Below are 19824 nucleotides of genomic sequence, written 5' to 3'. Positions count from 1 at the left end.
TCATATTCAGGTACTGTCCAGTCAGCTGAGTAAAAATTCATTTTAATTCAATAAAAATTATTACGCACATCCTATGTGCTGACCATCATGCTAGGTATTAGGGGACATAAAAAGACATAAAAAGAGAAATCAAATCCTCACCTAAAAAATTCATATGAATTTGTGGGGTTTGGGGGAAAGCGGGGTAGGCAGTGATAACACAAATGCAGATGACTAAATATAAAAAAAATGAAATAAATACAAAGTAATTTTTTGAAAGATCAAGAAAAGGAGAATCAGAAAAGCTTTCATGTAGAACACAGCACTTGAGTCAATCCTTGAAGGGAATTAGAAACTAGTCTAAAAGACTGACATGAGGGAGGGCATTCCAGGCATGAAAAATGGTATGAACAAAGGCAGAGACACTGGAGATTGGATATCAAGTATGGGTAACAACAAGTAAGACAGGTTGTAATATGTCCATACTGTGGAATAAATCTAGAAAGAGGAATTAGATCTTGTGTGAAGGTTCTGTCAAACAGATGAGTCAGTATTTTACCCATAAAGGCAATAGGGAACTACTAGCAAGATTTTAGTAGGGGAATGGTCAAAAAAGTATGTTAGAAAAATAAATTTGGCAGCTTACAGAGAATGGATTAGAAAGGGGGACAAGCTGGATTCTGGGGGACCAATCAGGAGGCCATTGCAATTGTCAGGGTGGGTGAGAGGGATGAAATTTGGGCAGCACTGGTCTGAGCAGAAGGATGAGAATTATAAATTTTTTTGGAAAAAAAAAAAGCTTGATACAGCTTAAAAGAGCAGATACAAGCAGGATGAAGCTGAGGAGAAGCACAGGCAAATGAGCTTGGGGAGGCAAACTGTTGTCTCTGGAGATATTAAGCAGAGGCTGGCTAGCCATCTGTCAGGAACATAGCAGGGAGCAGGAGTGCAGCATGCGGTGAGAGGCTGGAGTCTGTGACCTCTAAGAGCCCTTCCCAAGTCTAAGATTCTATCATTCTGAACGCAGTAAAAAAAAAAAAAAAAAGGAAAAAAATGAGGAAGGGCTATCATTGTGCAAGTAAAATGGAAATAAACCTGTGACCAGAAGTAAATATAAAGCTAGAATGGGGCACCTTTTATTTTTTATTTTTTTGTTTTTTTTTTATGGAGGGGTGAGAGACAGCACCTACAGTGCTCCCAGCATAGCTCCTTAATATAGAGCTAGGAACAGTTTAGACACTGCAAAGGAAATGGAAAAGTGGAGAAGTTGGTGTGATTCCAGAGAACGATAACAAATGCAAAAAATGATTAAATGGTTGGCCAAATAGTCTGCATGAAGAAAAGTTAAGGAATTGAGGTTAAGTGGACTGAAGAAAAAAGAATGGAAGGGTTGAGTCTAAATACAGGCCTGCAGGCAGAAGAAAGGACATTGTCTAGGTGGTTGGGGAATAGCTATTTTCAGTCTCCATGAAGACAGGACATAAAGGGATACTTGTAGGATAAAAGCTTTTTTTAGCTGAGATATCTGAATTTCCTGAAGAGAAATGGTGGACTCTCTTTTCTGGGACATTAAAAAAAAGAAAAAAGAAAGTAGAGATATCTTTATTTCTTGATTAATTAGGTTTCATTCCTTCCAGAAGGAAGGACAAAGACCTTGTCAGTTCTGAAATATTATATTTATCTTTTTTTTTCTGAGACTATTGGGGTTAAGTGACTTGCCCAGGGTCACACAGCTAGGAAATGCTAAGTGTCTGAAACCAGATTTGAACTCAGATCCTCCTGACTTCAGAGCTGGTGCTCTATCCACTGCACCATCTAGCTGCTCTTATTTATCTTAACTTTTAGATCCAAATGCTCTTCGTGAGTTATTGAGCAGATAATGCACAAGACATCATGGACACACACATACATGCACATAATCACATATGTAAGCACATAGGAAACCTACATGTATCATACATATATAATATACACATACCATACACACACATGAATGTATTATATCTATATGTATGTATTGTATACACATCTATACACATATGTGTATTATATACATAAATAATATACACATAAGACATTTTATTGTCTCTTGGGGGAATTATCTTTTATTTTCTCTAACTTTTCCGTGACAATCCAATAAAATGTGAGTTCCTTGATGGCTAATATCAGTACAGAACTTTAGTGTTTGTAAAAACTTTTAGGTATAATATCCTCTTTGATTGTTATCCAGGGAGGGAGGTAGATAGTATCAGGGGTCCTCAGACTTTTTAAATAGGGGGCCAGTTCACTGTCCCTCAGACTGTTGGAGGGCCAGACTAGTAAAAACAAAAACTTTGTTTTGTGGGCCTTTAAATAAAGAAACTTCATAGCCCTGTGTGAGGGGGATAAACGTCCTCAGCTGCCGCATCTGGCCATAGTTTGAGGACTCCTGGAGATATTCATTTTATTGATAAGTGAGCTTAGTCTGAGAGAGGATCAGAGACTTGCCTTGAATCACAGAGCTTGTAAGTGGTTGAGGTAGGACTTGAACCTTGATCTTGTAGACCTCAAGCCCAACATTCTATCTGCTAAGTTTGGCAGACTCTATTTTAGTTGTTTGGTCATGTCTGACTCTTTGTGAGCCCATTTAGGGTTTTCTTGGCAGAGATACTGAAGTCATTTGCCATTTCTTTCTCTCACTCATTTTACAGATGAGGGAATTGAGGCAAATAGGGTTAAGTGATTGGATCAGAATTACATAGCTAGGAAGTATCTGAGGCTAGAATTGGACTTAGGAGAAGGAGTCTTCCTGACTCTACACTTGGTTCTCTATCCATTGCCCTACCTAGCTATTCCACTGGTAATAGCTCACATCTCTATAGTACTTTGAAACTCACAAAGTGAGTCATTAGGATCATTATCCATCTTTTATTGATAAGGAGATTGAAGATTAGAGACATTACATGACTTGCTCAGAATTACACTGCCCTTGATATCAGAGGCAAGATTTAAATCCATATCTTGAATCTAAGTCCCGTATCCTTTCCACTCTCCCATACAAAATATTTTAATCTTAGTTAAGCAACAAACTAAAGGGCAATTAAACTCCAGTCATATAGAACAATGCTACCTTCATCTCTAAATGACCTTTAGAGCAACTTTCACAGTTTAATCTTCCAGTATCTCAGAGCAACATATGAAAAATAATATTTGCAATCACTGTTATGCTTATTTTTCAAGCTTAGGCAAAACTGGGTCAATTTATTTTAGTAGGGTAAGCTATATTATCAAGTACATCATTGGCTGGGATAGAGAGATTTCTCTAGAATATTATATCCTAGAATAAAAAAAGAAAAACAAAACAACACATTTCTCTTGCTGCATTAGGAGGATTCTCTTTTCCAAGACTTGTTGCAACAAGCCCCCAAGATAACTGGTCTTCCTTGATTTATGATATTCAATCATCACATCTGCTTTAGTTCCATACTGGAAAGTGCATTTGATTTGTAGTCAGATTTCAAAGCCTGGCTCAGTGCCTTATTGCCTAGATGACGTTGCGAGCCACTTCCTTTCTTTGCTTCTCATCTATACCATGAAGGAGTGGGCCTCCAAGGTCCTTTACAGCCCTGGTCCCTAGGACTCTCAGCTAGAGCAGCATCTTTGGTTATTATTGATTTTTAGGATGTTTCTACTTGTTTGGACAGCTTTATCACTGTATTGATTTTATCAAACAGCAGAATTTCTATATCATTGGCCAAGGCTTGTTGCTGCCAAGGTAGGGTAGGAGGGCAGTGGCTTAGTTCCTGCCAAGGCTGAGAATTTCAAAAATTATTTCAACCTACCAAACCATAGGAGAGAAGTAAAATAAGTGGGGAGCTTGGGAAGGTTTGGGAAATGGCAAATCCACAAGAATGAGTAGGAGTGGAAGCCAGACACAGAGCTGGTCAGGATGGAAAACAGCCCAAACCAGACAGTGAGGCACTCAGTCATTAAGTGCACATCAAGCTCTTATGCTGCAGTGGGCATAGTGCTGAGCTCTGGGAATACAAATAAAGGCAAAAACACAGTCCTGATTTTCAAGAAGCTAACGTTTTAATGAGGTAGACAACATGTAAATGATTATTTATGCATAAGATAAATACCTTGTAAATGGAAAGTAATCTCAGCAGGGAGGCAGGTAGATAGCAAAACCAGGCAGGAAAGTCTAGGAGCCTAATTGAATATATTAGGGATGCTAGACCTACAGATCTCTGGCCTCTATCTGACAAAGTACTGGCAAGAACTGCCCCTATCCCTGATCTGGGAATCCTGATACTATGCAGAGGTCCTCAAACTACAGCCCCAGGGCCAGATGCAGCAGCTGAGGACGTTTATCCTTCTCACCCAGGGCTATGAAGTTTCTTATTTAAAGGCCCACAAAACAAAGTTTTTGTTTTTACTATAGTCTGGTCCTGCAACAGTCTGAGGGATAGTGAACTGGCCCCCTATTTAAAAAGTTTGAGGACCCCTGTGTAAGGATTGCCAGCATGGTGTTGTGGAAGGACCTTTGATCAAAAGACTTGGGACTGAGTTCTGCCCCCATCACTATCTGTATAAGTTGGGATGAGTGACTTCATGTCTATGAGCCTCAGTTTTCTCAATTATAAAATGGAGATGAAAGGCAGCATGGGACAGTGGATGAAGAAATGGTCTCAAAGGAAGGGAAACCTACATTCAAGTCTTGCCTATGAAACACACTATATTTGTGTCTCTGGGGAAAGTCAGAGCTGTAGATGAATCGTCCATCTTCGTTGGTGGTGGAGTTTAACCCTTTAATTCCCTCATATTAGTGAAATCACATGTCTGGACCAAGGAGAAACAATGGGGATAACAATATTTGGAGGGGAAGCTGGTTGAACAGTGGATAGAATGCCCAGATAGGAGTCAGAAAGACTCATCTTTTTGAGTTCAAATATGGCCTCAGATCCTTACTAGCTGTGTCATCCTAGACAAGCCACTTAACCTTGTCTGTTCAGTTTTCTCAATTGTAAAATGAGCTGGAGAAGGAAATGGTAAACCACTTCAGTGTCCTTGCCAAGAAAACTCCAAGAAGGATCACAAAGGGCTGGACGTAATCGAAAACAACTAACCAACATTAACAGCCTGTGATGGCTTGTGGGTCTAAGGATCAGCCTGACCAAACTCAGGATGAATGACCAGGGACTTGAGTGATCACAGAAACTTAAGCAAACCACCTCCCAAGGCATGGAAGGAAATTTCGAGCTTCTATAATGGAGGTGGTTGTAAAGCTTACATAACCAGAGATCTTTTGAAGCTGTAATATGGCTGCAGGTCTCCCCTCCCTCTCTAGATCACCTCTGGGGCTTCCATCAGTGAACCTAGAACCAGGCGTTTCCTTCACTTTCATTTCTAAACACTTATCCTCTCCCAGCCTTTTCATAGATCCCTTTTATCCATCATTTTCTCCTGTTATCCTAGGAGATCCTTGAAGGCAGAGACCTAGGCAGTTTGCTTACCTTTGTATCCACAAACATAGAAAAATGCCACATACTCATTAAGAACTTAATAAATTAATAAATTAGAGGAACACAGGATAGTTTACCTCTCAGACCTGTGGAAGGGGAAGGACTTTATGACCAAAGCAGAACTAGAGATCATTACTGATCACAAAATAGAAAATTTCATTATAAAAACTGAAAAAGTTTTTGTACAAAAAAACTAAGAGACAAGATTAGAAGGGAAGAATAAATGAGAAAATATTTTTACAGTCAAAGGTTTGATAAAGGCCTATTTCCAAAATATAAAGAGAATTAACTCTAATTTATAAAAAATCAAGCCATTCTCCAATTGAAAAATGGTCAAAGGATAGAACAGACAACTGATGAAGAAATTGAAACTATTTCTAGTCATATGAAAAAGATGCTAAGTCATTATTAATGAGAAATGAAATTAAGAAACCTTAAGATAACTACACATGCCGATTGGCTAAGATGACAGGAAAAATAATGATGATTGTTGAGGGATGGGAAAAACTGGGACATTGATGCATTGTTGTGGAGTTGTGAACGAATCCAACCATTTTGAGAGTAGTTTGGAACTATGCTCAAAAGTTATCAAACTGTGTTCCTTTGATCCAGCAGTGTTACTACTGGCTTTATCCCAAAAAGATTATAAAGAAGGGAAAGGGACCGTATGTGCAAATGTTTGTACCCTTTTGTAGTGGTAAAACTGGAAATAATGGATGTCCATATTGGAGAAATGGCAATAAATTGGGTTATGAATATTATGGAATATTACTGTTCTGTAAGAAATGACCAACAGGATGATTTCAGAAAGGCCTGGAGAGACAATAACTGATGCTGAGTGAAATGAGCAGGACCAGGAGATATTATATACTTCAACAAAATATTATATGATGACCAGTTCTGATGGACCGGCCATCCCAGCAACGAGATCAACCAAATCATTTTGGAGCAGTAAGAATGAATAGCACCCCAGAGAAAGAACCTGGGATATAAAACATTACATTGAATTCTAATCCCTATAGTTATGCCCACCTGCATTTTTTATTTCTTCAGTTTAATTGTACAATTTTCAGAGTCTGATTTTTGTACAGCAAAATAATGTTTTTGGTATGTATACTTATTGTGTTCTAATTTATATTTTAATGTATTTAATATCTATGGTCATTCTGCCATCTAGGGGGGGGGGGGGTGAAGGAAAATTGGGACAAGAGGTTTGGCAATTGTTAATGCTGTAAAGTTACCATGCATATAACCTGTAAATAAAAGGCTATTAAATTAAAAAAAAAAAGAACTTAATAAATTCCCTTTCCTTAAATATATATATATATATATTTGAAGAGGCATCTCAATATAGTAGAATGAACTCAGACTCTGGTTTCAGAGGATCTGCATTCAAATCCCACCAGTGAACTACCTATATGACTTTGGGCAAGTCACTTTATTCCTCTGGGTCTCAGTTTTCATATCTGAAAAAATTAGGGACTAGTAAATGGTCTCTCATGTACCTTCCAGTTTGAAAACTATAATTGAAAAACTATAATTAAGATGATTCTTTCCTGGCACTTAAATGAAGTTCATAGTAGCTGTTTATTAGGGATAGTTCTGCTTGTTCATTCATTCAATGAGCATTTATTAAGCATTTACTCTGTGCAAGGTACTAAGCTAGGTGATAAGGATATCACAACTAAAAAAAATAGTATAGGCCCTCCAAGAGCTTACTTTTTACTGTGGGGATATGATTCATAAGCTGAGACATATATTTTCTAAACTTATCTCAGGTCAGCCTCAAATTAACTGTGTTTCTTTGGGAGTAACTTAACCTCTCTGATCTGAGTTTCCCCATCTGTAAAGTCAGGATGAACTGGCCCCTGAAATCTGTTTCAGCTCTAGTTCTAGGATCCTATCAGTCAGCTTTCTCTTTATCATGTCAAAAACAATTCACCCATTCTAAAGTATCACAGCATTACTTATCAGACTTCACCTCATTTTTTTTAAAGGCAAAGTTTTGCCTATTCTGAGTTTCAGCAAAATTAGTGACAGGAAGAAACATTGAATTTTTTTTTTTTTTTTTTTTGGTCTGGATTTGTTATTATGCCTTTTTATAGCTTTTTTTGTGTGTGAGGTAGGATTTTGTCCTTTTAAATACATGAAAAGACAGTCATTTGCTGACCAATTAATTTGATTTCTGTCTGACTTACAAGTAATGCTTCAGTTTTGAATCAGACTTGTCAATAATGGATGTTAATTATCCCTTCTATTGGGATGGAATGGCAATACGTGGTTTATTTTATTAGTGAAGGAAACTCTTGGTGTGAAATCTCCCTCAACATGCGTGAGGTACTGAGGGATTAAATGATTTTCCCAGGTCAATATCCAGTATGTGTCAGAGGTAGGTTTCAAACTCAGCTCTCCTAAGATCCTCTATCTACTACACTAAGCAGCAATAATCATTGTCATTTCATTAATGGCAAGGATGTATGTAGTAAATTCATTCTGTTTTGGAACATTGAAATATACTAAATACAGTAAAGCTGGTTATACAGAAACATTTATAGCTTTAATCTTGTCAATTGGGTTGAGAAATATTTTTTTTGGTTTGAAAAATTAATATTTTCTTTAATTTTTCATGAAATACTATTCCTAATTCCTAGCAACTACTATCTTCCTAGGGACTGGTTCTTCTTTATGCTGAATCTCTAATAATTTCATTGTTAGACTAAACCCATTTATCACTGTAAGATATCCTTTCACCATTTGTGTTGACTTTAATTTATCTTGATGTCAACATAGTCACTAAAGTTCTCAGAAGAGGAGGATGCTCAGCTTTCAAATAGAATTGAGTTATTTCCCTTTCATGGTGTTTTGTCAGGTATACCTTGAAGAACAAGTTTCGGCCAAGCATTCCTCCTCTCTATACATCCCTCCTTATTACCATGAGTTCCTTAGAAGTACTAAGTTTTATTTTGAGATCTAAGAGCACTTTATGGCATTCAACTTTTGATTAAAATTTTGATTAAAATAACTTTTTGATTAAAAATTTTGATTAAAAAAATCAAATTAAATTAAAAAATTTGATTAAAATAAGACAAACAAATAAACAAAACAATAAAACCTTTTTTGGGGGAGGGAGGAATCTTTAAAGGAAATTTAAAAAATCTTAGCATGTTAATACCACAACGAAGAACTAACTAGATGGAGCTAGCAGAAAGAATTAGACATCTTCCTTTGCCTAGTCCTTTACTATACATACGGCTCAATAAATATAATGAAGAAGCCTCACATCTCCATCATTCTCCTTGGAAGTATTTTCCCCTCTTTCTCATTGGTCTTTTGTTCTTGTCTTTTTGGAAGGCACCCCTTCAGCTGTGAAAGAGCTTACATTCTTGTTCCTCGAATTAGAAAATCGAATAATCCCTGCTCTGACACTTCCTGTCTCATTTAGCAATTGAAATCCACATGTAAAAACACTAAGTTGTATTGGGCACAGGAGTGAATCTGGCCTTCAATTCATTACTGCAAAATAAAACAGATTGTACTATTTTAACCTCAGAATCAATTTACTGGGATCTGTATTTCAAATATGATTAATTCTTTCCCTCCTGTCAGCCTAGCTTAATCTCCGAAAAGCTCCATCTTCTGGGTCTCTGGGGACTGGAAATCTCTGTGTTAAAAAGCCATTAACCTTTCTACTTCTTGGTTCACTCAACTGGGTTTTTTCCTCCTATCTGGTGCTGCCCTCTGCTGATACTCTGCTGAACTGCGAACCAAAGAAAATATTTTTTAAAGGCAGAATGGTGGTGTTTTGAGTAGGATTTTTAAAGTTATTTCTACACAATTAACTTTGCCTGTACTTTGGATCCCACCAAACACTCACTACCCCTGCTTTCACCAACTGAGTGTTATTTGTATGTGGAAAATAATTATTTCTCATAAAATTACTCAGCAGAGAAAAATTCAAGCCATCAATCTATCTCAAGGTAGCTTCAGATGAGACTTGTGTGGTTGAGAAAACTCTCTGGTTTTAATAATATTATTTTTATGTTGAGATGAGTTGAGACAGAGGAAGAATTTACAGCTCTCTCTCTCTCTCTCTCTCTCTCTCTCTCTCTCTCTCTCTCTCTCTCTCTCTCTCTAATGCACACACACTCCTCCCAACTTGACTTCGCCATGAGAAGGTCTACACTTTAATTTTTTGAGAATGCTGGTTTCCTAAAGCCTTGTCACAATTTTGTGAGGTCATAGATTTAGGGTTGATAGGATTCTTTAGGCTCATTTTGCCCAACATCTTACTTGGAGAAAATAGGACCTTAGAGTGAAGTGATGGAAGCACAGAATTTGAGAGTTGGGTAGGATTTCAACTGTCATTTAATTCAACTCATATCCCAAAGGGATTCCCAGGATAACATATCTTATTGAAGACCTAGAAGAGGGCTACTCAATAGCTGATTCCACTTTTGAATAGCTCTATTGGGATGGACATTTTTCCTAGATTTCTTTTTTGGCAATGTCTACTCATTGCTCCTGGTGCTGGGGTCAAAGAGAAAAAGTCCAATTCCTCTTGTACAAGAAAGTCCTGCTTATGCTTGATTATTGTTATTTGTTCTTGAAGAGGACCATGACGTCATGGAGCTGGAATTGGATTTAAGTGAGGTAGGGTCTGTATAAGGTCACTTATGTCACTTTTTCCTCCAGAGCCAGGGGGTCCAGTGGCAAGGTACAGATCAAGAGACTGGAGATGGCCCTGGATGAAGTGGGAGACTGTGGCCTTTAAGGTCTTTAGCAAGTCTCAGTTTGACTGAAGCAATATCCATTCAGTGATTAAGGGTTGGTAAGAAATGAGGCAAAAATGGGCTCTTTTACCTAGTCAAAAAATTACATGTAGAGACAAATAGATAGAAATAGAAATTTCTGTCTCTGCCTAAACCTGAAATCAGTTGTGTACTCCTTGAGCCATTTCTTTGCCAAGTTAAATATCCTTAGGGTCACCAGCTGATAGTAAGTGACCTGATAAACGAATACTTAGCCCATTATTGTGGTACCATAGCTGTGAGTTGTGCTATTCTTATATTATAGTCCCACGGCTGTATTGCTCTTATACCACAGTCCCACAGTTGGATTGCCCTTATATCATAGTCCTACAACTGCATTAACAAGGCTCTTTTTAAAAAAATTGGAGATAAATTGGCTTAATTCCCTAACAGTGGATGGGCAATGTGTGCTGTCTATCCTTTGGATTGCTCTTCTTCAAGAGAGGTCCATATTGTTACTTTCACTGAGAACTGAATTTTTTTTCAAAGCAACAATAAATAGGAATGAAATATTCCTCTTCTCTGGTTGTATGGCCTCAAGCTGTTGTCTTACTAGCTAATCACTTAAATAAAATTTAAAGTTGGGTGTGACAGTTAAGGAAGCCGTCAGTCACTCACAGTTCTGTGATAAGAGAATTTAAAGAGATAGTTTGTGATATGTCCCTTCGTTGTAGAAGAGATGAGTATGATCATTTAGGACAGTTAACAAAGCTTCTGGGAGAGGATTTTTTTTTTCTTTTTTTTGGAAAAAGAAGGTATTTTCTAGGTCATGTTCCAGAAATGAAACAGGATGTTGTGTCAGATCAGACCTGAATTTCTGGGCTTATCTAATCCAGAAACTAGTCAAGGGTTAAAGATTTACTTGTATGATTTTACAGCAATACCAATCCAGTGGAATATGGGATGTGTGTGTGTGGCTAAAACATTATTTTTCCCAACATCTTTTCCCACCTGATCATAAAATAATGTTAGTTTACATGAGGCAGACTATCATTTCACTAATGCCTACTATCCTTCTCACACTTCCTCCTGACCTTCTCTGGTTAATGTAAATGTCTATAGAGTGAGGAATGAATTTCATTTTTTCCACTTTGCATCCTTGTCCTCATAGTCATCCCTGTCCTTGCAGGTATTTTTTATAAATACTTAAGTTGAATTTGCATGTGTTAGACTCATAGATTCATATTACCCCAGAGACTTTTGTAAAAACTATAAAAAGAAAGAAAGAAAAAAGAAGGAAGATAAAGAAGGAAAAAAGAGGAGAAAGGAAGGAAGCTAGGAAGTAAGGAAGAAAGGAAGGAAGGAAAGGAAGGAAAGAAGGAGGGAGGGAAAGAGAGAGGAAGGGAGGGAAGGAGAGAGAGAAAGGGAAAAAGAAAGGAAGGAAAGAAAAAGAAAAAAGGAAGAAAGAAAGAGAAAGAAAGAAAGAAAGAAAGAAAGAAAGAAAGAAAGAAAGAAAGAAAGAAAGAAAGAAAGAAAGAAAGAAAGAAAGTTTCCTAGATGGTAAGGAGCAACTCAAAGATTTTTTGTTAATTGGCATGTAGCATTAGAACTAGAAAGAAGATAGACATTTTGTTTACCATTATGCTTGTTAAGTATCTTATACTTAATTTTTTATTATGAATTTAATTAGCAAGTATTTCAATAAGCAACTCCCATGACACTATCCTTTTAAAATTACTTTCATATATATTATCTCTAAGCCTTAATTTATAAAAAATGAAATGATTATCAGATAATCTCAGTGTCAGCTATTGTTATTACCTTCTCTCTATTCCATAGGAGGAAGCTAACACAGATAAAAAGACCTGCATAAAATAATGAAACTGGATATGTCAGAATTAAGACTCAGATCCTCTAATACACTCTCTCTTTCTCTCTGTCTCTCTGTCTCTCTCTCCCTCTCTCTCCCCCTCCCTCCTTCCTTTTTTCCTCTTCCCTCCCTCCCTCTCTCCCTTTCTCTCCCTCTCTCTGTCTCTCATGTGTGTGTGTGTGTGTGTGTGTGTGTGTGTGTGATTAAAATACCTGTTCATGGGACCATGTCCTTTCAGAGCCATCCTTTACGCAGATATCCAGCCTCAGCTCCGTTCCTGTGGCACCATGTTTGCTGTCTACACAGAGGTTGGCAGCCACATTTCGAATCTGCAAAAAAAAAAAAAAAGAAGAAACATTGGTTATTGGGCTTTGAATCAGATATGAAGTTCTGGGGAGAAAAATAAAATAAAATAAATTATGTGACATAGCACACACAATTAGATTATATATTTATTATTTAACTATAATAATGGTAAATAATGAATCTCCCCCATAAAATTATCTTCTTGAAGATAGAGCTGTCCTTTGCCTCCTTTTGTATCTCCGTGCTTGGCACTTGGTAAGCATCTGAGAAATGTTTATGGAATGAATGAATGAGATAGTATTTAGAGTTATTAGACTATTTTGTTAAACCACCAGTTGGAGCATATTCTTTTTTCCAAATGTTCCTCCTGTTTTCTTTCTGCCATTGCCTCTCCTCTGTATACATGGGCTACTTCACCTTGACCTGCAGGAGAATTTTTTGTTTGTCCCAGTGTAGCCTTTTGTCTCTTTACCTACTCTTAAAAAAAAAAAAAAAAAAGCACAACCCTCCATCGGGGTGTTTTCAAGAACTTTCTTATCAACATAGACATCAAGTTAAAACAGTGAACAAAGGGAGACATCTTGAGGCTTTCCTCATTTCACCTACAGACTAAGAGCCGGCCTGTAGTTTCTTTGTTACTTTGCTTTTTCTTTATTTACCCTCCTTCTCTCTTCTTCTCATTCTCCAAGTCATCATCTTCTGTCTGGTAATTTGCGGGGGCAAGTCCTATTATCTCCAGCTGGATGAATTCAGTTTGGCAAAGACTCCAGCTATTTCTGCCTTTTTAGAAACTCCTTCCTCAGTGTTTATTTATAGAGGTGGGAATCTCTCAGCCTATACCCAAAGAGTTTTTGTCCTGGACTTCAGGCCTTCAAGGAAATTATTGATGTCTCCCTTACTTTAAACTTTGTGATGGTGGATTTATCGTGCTCAGTGGCTCCCCGGGAAAAAAAAACCAAAAAAAAACCAAAAAAACTCCTTTCTGATGTTAGGATCTAAGAATTCTGGTACAGATATTCTCAAAAGAATAAGAAAGGGCTCAGAAGATGTTGTCAAGAACTCTGGATGCTGGTATGGGTTCCACTTTGTAAAGTCCTCCAGGATTTTTTGTGTTCCAGACCTCAGGCACTTCACAGTCCAGTCCAGTCCATAAGATATTCCCAGTGACATGCATAATGCAGGGGGCAATGTAACACAGGAGAAGACCCCAAGACCTCAAAAGACCCCCACATCTGTACTGCTTTGTCACGATGACATAGCTTACTTAGCTTCCTTGCTCTTTTCCCCTCCAATTTTCACTGCTCTGCAATGCAGCATGATGTACCTGCCTGAACAATAGCTCGGGGCCGCTGGGTTTCCTTGCCTTTCTAAGTTACTTACAGAAAGCCCCAGAGAGGAAAGAAGGTTGGGGTTCTCATTAGAACTATTGGCAGCAGCTGCTGCCTTCTTGTGCCCACTGATAAATTGACCAGCCTCTCCACAGTAAGTATCACTCCTTTACAATTTATTCTCTCTCTTTCTCTGGTTGAGAATGGAGTTGACCCTGTCGTATGTACATCCTGTGGTTAGTAGGCAGTGGGCATATAAAACTAATAAATTAATTAATAATTTTTTTCTTGTCCCAGCTGATTACATTTATCTCCTTCCAGTGACCCAAGCTCAGTTGCCTTCACTCCTATAATGCAGATTTACCGTGGAAAGGCCTAATTCTCAAAAAATCAAGATGCCATCATTGATAAGTAGTCCAAAACCTTGGATTTTTTTTTTGTAGTGGTATAGTTCATTCTTTAATAACTGGAAAGTGGGAATAAAGGTGGAAATGTAGGAAAGTCATTTCACAGTTTACTTGCTGACTGCAGAATATACTATACTAAGTTTGACTTTATAATTATGTTATTAGATAGTAAAATAGGGTAAGCAAAAATTATATTTAGTGGAAGGAATCTGGTAACTAAGTGGATTTAGGTCAAGATAATAAACTAGAGGAATTCAAGGGTAGTTTCCAGCTTATTCTGTAATCTTGACCTAAATCCATTTAACCAGATTCCCCATACTATGCATATATATGTATGTATGTACACATATAGATATACACATATCCATGCATATGTATATATATATATATAAACATACATATGTATACACATATAAACATATATATGTACACACAGATGAGGAAATTAAATCTCCAAGAAAGTATCTTGTAAGATCACAGAGGTAGCAAATGGCCAAAGCTGACATTTGTATTCAGGATAACTGATTCCAAATCCAATATACTTTCCATAATACCATGGTCCCATTCTTCCTAAGGTCTTTGTCCCAGACTAATGGGGGGTATGGTCAGTGAGGTGACACAGTGGATGGTACCATGCTGGGCCTGAAATCAGAAAGACCCATCTTCCTGAGTTCAAATCTGACCTCAGACACTTACTAGTTGTATGACTCTGAACAAATTACTTAGCTCCGTTTGCCTCAGTTTTCTTGTTTGTAAAATGAACTAGAAAAGGAAGTGGCAAATCATCTAGTATCTTTGCTAAGAAAAACCCAAATGTTGTCACAGAGAGTTGGACATGATTGAATAATAACAACAATAAAAAATATGTAATAGCTCAATATATGGAGAATCTCAGTCCCCTTCCCCCTTTATCTGTTTCATTTTGTCTCTTTCAAGGATTTACTAATTTTAACTTTTAGTAGCCTGTGACTCTTGGTAAAATTGGGGAGTTTGCTGTCTGTTTTCAGAGGACAATGTTAAGAGAGAGCCTTTGTGAGTGGCCCTCCAGCAAATCCTTGTCCCCGTTGTTCTTCTCCCCTTTTCCTAATCCTTAAATAACCAGGTAACAAACCTGCTAAGGAATTTGAGAAGTCACTTTTGTTAAGATTTTTTTTAATGGAGCCAAATTAACATGTCAGGACAGAAATTATATGTTGGGATGGAAATAGAAATGCGTGGAAGGCCAAAAGTTGATTTTGCTCTTTTCTGAGGTGGACCAGCATCCTGGGCAAAGTTCTTAACCAGATCTGGACTTATTTTTCTAGAGCTGTAAGTAATGTAAGAGGTAATTGCATCCGAAAGGCAGGGCTTCTTTAGGGAAAACTAAGAGTTATATGAATTTGCACAGATCTTCACCACGAAGCAAAAGTTAGTTAGCCTTATGAGGGTCTCAGAGAGACCCTCACATCTCATTCATTTGGTAACCTCACAGCCATTTGGCCATGGGAAAACTGCCTTCTCATTTTCTGGACAAACAGACATACTGTTTCAATGGCAAAGATACTTCTTGGAGAAGGAGATTGTGCAAGAGAGAATAGAATAGCACAAAGATTCCCAGGGACCACAAAGGCATTGCCCCTTTGTGCCGGTAAATTCTGGGCACTCAACCAGTCCATGGCAAAGATGGAGGACCCTTTTATCAATTTGTCTCTAGAAACTGGGGTACATCACTTACTGAATCTGGCTCCCACTTGCTTGCCCAAATGCACCTGGGTAGACGATGGGCTGTATGCTCTCAAAGACTGTCATTGCCCACATCTGTGTAAATGTCAGGCAGTGTTTGTGCCATAGGAGAAAGGCAGGCTGATGGAAATCAGAACAGGTGGGTGAGGTGGGATGCAAAGGGAACAGAAAACAGAATGGAGGCCAGAGTTTCTCTAATCCTCTCCCATGGGTGGGGGAAAAAAAGGAGCTGTCATTATAATACTTACTAATTAAAAATGCATCATAATGGCAGTAGAGAGACACATGGGGGTAGTGGAGAGAAAGCTAGGGAGATCTGGGTTCAGATTCTGCCTATAAACCATACTGGCAGTGAGACACTGAATAAACGGCTTCACCTCTTATACACCATTGAATTTTTATGACTATAAATTTAAGAGAAAGCAGCTGCGTGCATTTTTGGAGGCAGTCTTCCTAAACTAATGAAATTACAGGTTCAGTCTATAGCCTTAATAATAAAAACTATGAAATTTATACAGGCTTACTCTCTTGCCCTCCACACACACATGTGTATATATTTATGTATATCTCACGTGTGCATATACTCCCTACAATAATACACATGCACACGTGTGTATGTATACACACATATATAATAAAAGCAATGACATTTATGCAGACTTGAAGGTTTGAAAATTACTCTCTCCACAAACACACACATATGTACATGCACACACACACGTGTGTACATTTGTATACACACATGTGCAACACTCCCTATAATGATACACATACATGTATGTATGTATACATACATAATAAAAGCAATGAAATTTATACAGGCTTGAAGATTTGCAAATTACTCTTCCTCCCTCCAACACACATGTGCATACAAGCACATATAAGCATGTATACAATGTGTGTGCATATGTATGCTACACATACATATGCACACATGTAGATGTACTTACATACATAATAAAAGCAATGAAATTTATATAGCCTTGAGTGTTTGCAAATTGCTCTCTCCTTCCATATACATGTGTATATATATGCACACACATACACACATATGTGTGCATACATATATGCATGTGTATATACATACTGAAAACAATGAAATTTATACAGACTTGAAGGTTTGCAAATACACAACACATATACACATTTATGTATGCATATCTCATTTGAGCCCTAGCACAATTCTATGGTTTAGACACTACCTATCACTTTATAGATGAGGAAACTGAACAGCTAATTTATAGTGAGAGGTAAAATTTGTGCCCAGAGCTTTTGGACTTTGGATCTAGCACTACAAACTATGTGTAGAAGTTACCTTCTATACATAAACATACAGTACAGTTGCTGCCACAGATGCGGACATTTTTGCAAATTAATTGATATTTTTTAAATAAGGAATTGATAGCCTGAAGTCAGAAAGACTCAGCTGATTTAGTTCAAATCTGGCCTTAGATATGTCCTGACTGTGTGACTTCAGTTTCTAATTTGTAAAATTATTGAAGTCAGGAAGACACCTTCCAGAGTTTAAATCCAACCTCAGATACCTAATAGCTATAAGACCCTGTTTGCCTCAGTTTTCTCATCTGTAAAATGAATTGGAGGTCAGACCATTCTAGGATCTCTACCAAGAAACTCCCAAATGTAGTCATGAGGAATCTGACATGACTGAATGACAACAAAGACTCGTATTGATCTGGAAAACCATGTATTAACCCAGTCTATGGGTTAAAAAAAAAAATTGTTTTGTTAAATGTTTTCCAATTTCATTTCAACCTGGTTCAAACTGCACTTGAGAATATTATGGACTGCATGTGTTGGCCATGAGTTTGATACCTCTGATTTAGTTCAATCCTATCTTTTTCCAGATGAGGAAACTGAGAGCCAGGGAGATTTTTCCCAAGGTCATACAGGTAATCAGTTGGAGGTGAGATCTTCTATCTATCTATCTATCTATCTACTTATCTGTTGTCTATCTGTCTCTATTTGCTTATCTATTTATGTATCTATGTATCTCTGTCCAGTCCATTTCTTTACAGAACTTTGGCCCTCAATCATCAAGTGCTTACTGGATATATTTGAACTGAATGTATCAGAAACATTTCAAACTCATTACCAAAGTAGAACTTATCTTTCCTTCAAATCTTTCCCTTTATAGAAATGCCCCATTCCTGTTGAAGGCACCACAATTCTTTTAGACTCCCAGATTTGTATCCTTGATGTTATTTTCAATTAGTCATTCTTTCTCATCCCAAATAGTTGTCAAATCCTGCTCTGTCTACCATTACATTTCTTAGATTTGTTCTTTTTTCTTTACTCACATAATAATAATCTTTTGAGGATCTGGTTAACTTTTATCTAGAATATTACAATTCCTGCTACAACTGTCTTTACATTCAATCCTCTATACTGCCAAAGGTATTTTTCATAAACATAGAGCCATAGATTTCATTTAACTTCCCTACTCAATAAGCATTAGTGGATCCCTATTGCCCAGGGGAAAATATAAATTCCTCTGTTTGGTTTTAAAACCTTTTACAACTTGGTTCCAAATTATTTTCTTTCAGCCTTTTATGACTTCCCCTCACACATTATGATTCACTCAAACTGTTCTTTTTGTTTCTCTCCTTTTCATGCTGAATCCCATTCCTGGAGTACATTCCCTTCACTTTTCACCTCAAAGAATGCAGACTTTCTTGAATACATGGCTTAAACACTATCATCCTATCTAGAGAATTTCCTAATCCTCTCAATTGCTAGTGCTCTCCCTGATTATCTTGTATTTAATCACCTCATGTACTGTTTTTTTGTGTTATTTTATTTTGTGTATATTTATTCTTTATATGCTTATATTATGTAGAGAATAGAAAATAAGCTTCGAGGTCAAAGATTATTTCCTTCTTTTTTTTGTTTCCTTTTTTCTGCGTCTCTCAGTATCTAGTACAGCACCTGGAACATGGTAGATGCTTGATCAAATCTGGTTTATGAATTTATAGGTATCTGATGAAGAGGTCTGATATAGGAAAGAGTAAATAAAGGTTACAGGATGTTAGCTGTAGAGCTAGAAGAGATCACAGTGGTCAGTGATTTCAACTCCATAATTTTAAAGATGAAGAAACTGAGGTAAGGAGAGGTTAGAGGACTGATTAAAGATAGGGAGATCCAGTATCAAAAAATAAAAAATAAACAAATGAAGGTCATGGTGAAGCTATTCAGATTGGTTGCGCAGCTCTCTCCATTTTCACAACACAATGAATGGAGGAAGGTGAGGAGCCTGTTTGTACAGGTGGAGATGAATGGCTGACACACTCCATGAATCTTTCCTTTGGGAACCTCACAAAGTCATTTCCCCAGATAAAGCCAAGCCAGATTTTTACAAAACATCTCTAATTCATGCCTTGACATTTAATATTGCTGTCTTTTTTCTCTCCCTAGAGTGCTATGTGATGCATACAAATAATCTTAAAGATGGTTGGATGAATGTATGAATCTCAGATCTGTTCCATCCCTAGTTCAAGACTTCAAAGGATTTCTAACATTATCTTTAAAAACAAGGGCCATTGTAGCAGACTTAGAAAATAAAGCAACTTTTTAGTTCTTGAAAAACCACTCCAAGAAACATATGTTGCCTTAATAAAATAATTTTTCCTTCAAGCTGAAATCAAGTAGATGAAGATTTGGAAGATTAAAAAAAATCTATCTTTCATATAAGTATGAAACTCCCAAGTAATATTTGGAACCTTTGGCTTATGAAGATTTTCAGTTGTAAGAAGCTACTTGTTATATAAGAGAATCATATCCTAGTCCTTCATTAGCTGAGGGTTCCAAATATTTCCTGGTAACTTCAGATCACTTTAGCCTTCGGCAGAATTGTGTCTACATTATTGGGAAACACAGGAATCTAAGGATTTTTTCAATGTGTCTGGAAAATCCAATGAAACAATAGTGACCTAATTAAGTGTT

General features: G+C 37.2%; 1 protein-coding gene across 1 annotated transcript in view; it reads right to left on the bottom strand.

Moving 5' to 3' along the window:
* The window catches only part of LOC100935070 (polypeptide N-acetylgalactosaminyltransferase like 6), a 129188-nt gene that overhangs the window by 22943 nt on the left and 86421 nt on the right, over positions 1-19824 (bottom strand). The window contains exon 4 of the mRNA XM_031943520.1: positions 12314-12430. Within this exon, the coding sequence (XP_031799380.1) occupies positions 12314-12430 (117 nt within the window). The remainder of the gene's footprint in view (positions 1-12313; positions 12431-19824) is intronic.

This window comes from Sarcophilus harrisii, chromosome 6 (assembly GCF_902635505.1).
Source record: "Sarcophilus harrisii chromosome 6, mSarHar1.11, whole genome shotgun sequence".
NCBI classification, from domain to species: domain Eukaryota; kingdom Metazoa; phylum Chordata; class Mammalia; order Dasyuromorphia; family Dasyuridae; genus Sarcophilus; species Sarcophilus harrisii.
This window is presented reverse-complemented; position numbering and strand designations above follow the sequence as displayed.